This window comes from Borostomias antarcticus (assembly GCF_949987555.1).
Source record: "Borostomias antarcticus genome assembly, chromosome: 4".
In the NCBI taxonomy this organism is placed as follows: Eukaryota; Metazoa; Chordata; class Actinopteri; order Stomiiformes; family Stomiidae; genus Borostomias; species Borostomias antarcticus.
In genome coordinates this window covers 14,383,614-14,388,613 of record NC_140237.1, presented here as the reverse complement: position 1 = coordinate 14,388,613, position 5,000 = coordinate 14,383,614, and the positions used below count along the sequence as shown (strand labels likewise).

Genomic DNA, 5,000 nt, shown 5'->3' with positions numbered 1-5,000 from the left:
GAGAGATCAGGGCCCAGATAAAGAGAGACGCCTCTGTTCTCCCCTTCGCAGCGCCCCAGTCAGCAGGGCAGGGGGGCGGGACACCTGGGGAGGGGGGCGAGGCACAACCATACCCTTCAACCCCTCAACCTCCGTCTGTCCAGCACACGCACACACACACGCACACACACACACACACACACACACACACACTCAGTGGGAGCAGAGGCAGCACAGTGCAGTGTGTCGTCGTGTCATTAGGCCTCCTTTAACTCTGTCTGCCTGGGAAGCGCTCGCCGTGCGCCTAAACACACGCCACCACCATCTGAAATAACAGCACGCCACGTATACAGAGACACTTCCACACACGCACACACCCTCGGCCAGCCAAGCTGAAAACGACTTCCTGTCCCACTAACCCCCATCGAGTTGAGAGGGAAAAGCCCTTTCTCATAATGGTCAGCATGTTGGATCTTAATGAACCATTAACCACAGATTCCTGGGTGATGGTTAAACACTAACCCGTCAACACGGATGATGATTGATCCCTGATGTCTTGACACAATGGCGGCGCGGTTCGACCTCTGCGTCAGTGTGCGTAATCTGCATATCGATAGAGCTCTGCAAATACAAGATAATGTGGGTTCATTATTCTTGCTCAACCGAGTCACACGGTCTCTCTTATCAAACCGTCTGCTTGTCTCGCCATGCCTGTCTCTGGGAATTGAACTGGAAAGCTTGAGCGCTCGGGGATATAAGTTATTTACCTCAGTTAGCGGTCACGACAGAAGATGTCAGCACCGTGGCAACAATGCAGCCAGTGAGTGAGTGAGTGTTAACATCATCCCTTTAGCAGCCGGGGCAATTTAACAACAATGTGTTTAGCACACGGCGGTTCTAAAATGTTTACACATGTGGACACCTGTGGCGCTAACAAAGAGGTTGCAGCTGTGCCCCCACACCCCCCCCACACCTCCCCGGATATGTTTAAATTGTGATAAGGTTGTTCTCACAACTCCTCAAACTGACCCTCATAGTGACCTCTCCGTCCCACTAACCTCCAACCCAAAACAACCCGTGAGAAATAGTTGGGGCTACTTGATTGCTAGTGTCTTCATACAGGGCCTTAGGCCCAGGCCACCCTGGTCCATAAGAGAAGGGACAGTGTGTAGAATGCGTTCACTGTCCATTTTGACCTGTATAGCATGAGTAGAATATATAGTATAGGTGTGATTTTTATGTTTTGTTGTAAAAAAAACAGCAAAACTCCAACCCTCCCCAACTTCTCCTGCAAAACTCCAACCCTTCACAACTTCTCCTGCAAAACTCCAACTTCTCCAGCAAATGGATGGAAATCAAATCTGTATGCATGCGTCATGTACGCTGGGCTAGCGTGGCCGCTGGGCGCTAGGCTATCGGACTTGAACACACTTCCACGATCAGGCTGCTTTCTTTCTGGAGGATGAACATGCAACACTGTTCTCTCTCAGACCTCAGAGCTGGCTGTCATCTCCTCCCCCTCCCCGTCCCCCCGCTCCCCCCCCGTCCCCGCGCCCACTGCCCAACATGTCTGACATTACCAGCCCCCCCCCCCCCCCCCCCTCAATGACACTCGATATCACCGCGCTAATATTGGCCCGTACCCCAAGCCGACACTGTAAAGCCACAGCATTTGTTCTCCTCCCCGGCAAATGCTGACCCCTCTGAGTCACCGAGCCAGTTTATTCCCCCTCGCTCCATCTCGTGATAGGATTATATTTTCTGGCTGTTGCCGGGCGGCTCCCGGGCCGGACTGGTTTAGAACCGGGTCTACGGGCCGCGGAGCAGGACTCTGGACCGACAGCTGAGCCGGTCATTGGGTTACTAGAGGACCCTCCTGGGAAGCCGCTATTCAGGGGCGAGGAGTCACCCGCACGCCACACAGTCTGCTCTGTCTGCTTCACAGAGAGAGAGGAGGGGGGGGGGGGGGGGGGGGTGGAGGAAGGGAAGGGGGTGGGGGTTGACATGTGCAGGAGGGAGTATAGAGGGAGTGTAGAGGGAGTATAGAGGGAGTATAGGGGGAGTATAGAGGGAGTATAGAAGAAGTGTATAGGGGGAGTGTAGGGGGAGTATAGGGAGTGTATAGGGGAGTATAGAGGGAGTATAGAGGGAGTATAGGGGGAGTATAGAGGGGGTATAGGGGGTGTATAGAGGGGGTGTATAGAGGGGGTATAGGGGGTGTAGAGAGGGGGTGTATAGAGGGAGTATAGGGGTAGTATAGAGGGAGTATAGAGGGAGTATAGAGGGAGTATAGAGGGAGTATAGAGGGAGTTTAGAGGGAGTATAGGGGGTGTATAGAGGGGGTATAGGGGGTGTATAGAGGGAGTAAAGAGGGGGTATAGGGGGTGTATAGAGGGAGTATAGAGGGAGTATAGTGGGAGTATAGAGGGAGTTTAGAGGGAGTATAGGGGGTGTATAGAGGGGGTATAGGGGGTGTATAGAGGGAGTATAGAGGGGGTATAGAGGGAGTATAGAGGGGGTATAGGGGGTGTATAGAGGGAGTATAGAGGGGGTATAGGGGGTGTATAGAGGGAGTATAGAGGGGGTATAGGGGGTGTATAGAGGGAGTGTAGAGGGAGTGCAGAGGGAGTATAGAGGGAGTGTAGAGGGAGTATAGAGGGAGTGTAGAGGGAGTGCAGAGGGAGTATAGAGGGGGTGTATAGAGGGAGTGTATAGGGGGAGTATAGGGGGAGTATAGGGGGAGTATAGAGGGAGTATAGAGGGATAGGGGGTGTATAGAGGGGGTATAGGGGGTGTATAGAGGGAGTGTAGAGGGGGTGTATAGAGGGAGTATAGGGGTGTATAGAGGGAGTATAGGGGGAGTATAGGGGGAGTATAGAGGAGGATGCAGAGCCTACAGAGAGCAGACGAGGCATCAGAGAAGCACAGGGACACTAGCGTGTGAAACTCATTCACTCCCCAGAAATACACGTGGACAGAAATACAGTCAGACGGACGGACAGATGGCAGATGCACACACATGCACACACACGCACACACACGCACACACATGCACACACGCTCACATACATACACATGCACACAAACACGCATGCACACACACACACACACAAGAACAAGCGGTCAGTCAATGTGCTGTCTTTATGAGTCTAATCCAGGCTGATATTTTTACCAGACTCTGCTCTGCGCTCAAACCAGACCAGACCAGTAGAATCCAGATGTGTATATTCTCGTCCTCCTGCCGCCCAGTCCTCCCCTCACAACCGCTGGCTCTCCTGACGTGCTGACCTGTGCTCTGGCAGGAAGGACTCTTGATGGTGTGAAAGCGTGTCTGTGGGGTGTGAACCGTCTGTGGGGTGTGAACCGTGTCGGGAGGTTTTCGGAGGAACTAGCGGCGGTGTAAACCTCACAGCGCGGCTTCTCCTCGACGGGCGCCGTGCGACACAGGTGGACACTCGCGCGCGATGCCAGTGGTGTGTCTGACCTCTGACCTCTCCGCCTCTCCTCCCCCCCCCCCCCCCCAGGACTCTGAATCTCTGGACAGCTGCATCCAGAGCACCCTGTCGGCGCTGTACCCGCCCTTCCACGCCACCGCCGCCACCGTGCTGGGCCAGGTGTTCCACGTGGTGGAGGGCAGCTACCGCGGCGACGGCCTCCGCTACCTCATCGACTTCCTGGTTCCGGCCAAGCACATCCTCCAGAGCATACAGCAGGATGCCTGCGTGAGTACCGGAGCCCCGGCCGCAGCGCGCGGCCTCGCTAAGCGCCAGACGTTCAGGCCGGTTATTCACCGGGGCCCGAGCGTCGCGGCGGTTCTTGTTCTGTCCTGTCAGCTCGTGTTCGTCAGTCTCTCCACTGCTCTCTGTCTCATTCATTTAGAGTTCAAACTGCCTTTTATTCATGACTCACCCTGTTTCTCTCTGGAGGCGCCCTGTCAGTACTAGCCTATAGGTCTGTATCGCTCTCTCTCTCTCTCTCTCTCTCTCTCTCTCTCTCTCTCTCTCTCTCTCTGTCTCTCTGTCTCTCTCTCTCTCCCTCTCTCTCTCCATCTCTCTCTCTCTCTCTCTCTCTGTCTCTCTCTCTCTCCCTCTCTCTTTCTTTCTCCCCCTCTCTCTCTCTCTCCCTCTCTCTCTCCCTCCTCGCTCTCCTCTCTCTCTCTCTTTCTCTCCTCCCTCTCGCTCTCTCTCCCTCTCTCTCTCTCTCTCTCTCGCTTTCTCTCTCCCTCTCGCTCTTTCTCTCTACCTCTCTCTCTCTCTCTCTCCCTCTCTCTCCCTCTCTCTCTCTACCACACAGGCTGAGGCCGTGAGTCACTGATTGGCAGGTGGTGACAGGCAGGGAGGGGCGTGTCCTGAGCGGGGAGGGGCGTGTCCTGAGCGGGGAGGGTCGCGGCCTGCCATCCTCCATTCACAGTTACTCACCGCGATGAGTCGTTTCCTTTCACTTAGCATTAGTCAGCCGCAGCTAGGCCTGCTCATCCTTACCTCTCTCTCTCTCACACACACACACACACACACACACACACACACACACACACACACACACACACACACACACACAGTGACGGGTCTTGTCTAGTCATGCCTGGGATCTACTATGCATGGATGTGTGATGTGTCATGCTTGGGTAGGGTAACTCTCTCTCTCTCTCTCTCTCTCTCTCTCTCTCTCTCTCTCTCTCCCCGGTGTGTGAGTGTATCATTACTCACTGGGGTGTAGTCTGTCCCTTTCAAACGCAGAAACAAAGAGCCAGCAGCTCCAGCTCGCCTGTGCCTTGTTATTGTTAGCTGGCCAGCTAGCTTCTTGTTTTGGTTACATGAGACGCCAAACACCCGTACTGACGATCGCACACACACACACACACACACACACACACACACACTCACCACACACACACACACGAACACACACACACACTCACACACACACACACACTCACACACACACACTCTGAGTTATGAGTTCCAGACTTAAAACGGTTCCCAAGAAACAATCACATGTTGACCGGTCACGCCGTTCCACTTT

General features: G+C 54.3%; 1 protein-coding gene across 1 annotated transcript in view; it reads left to right on the top strand.

Moving 5' to 3' along the window:
• The window catches only part of plekhg4 (pleckstrin homology domain containing, family G (with RhoGef domain) member 4), a 96,193-nt gene that overhangs the window by 11,569 nt on the left and 79,624 nt on the right, over nt 1–5,000 (top strand). Inside the window, 1 exon segment of the mRNA XM_084437345.1 lies at nt 3,504–3,701. Within this exon segment, the coding sequence (XP_084293471.1) occupies nt 3,504–3,701 (198 nt within the window).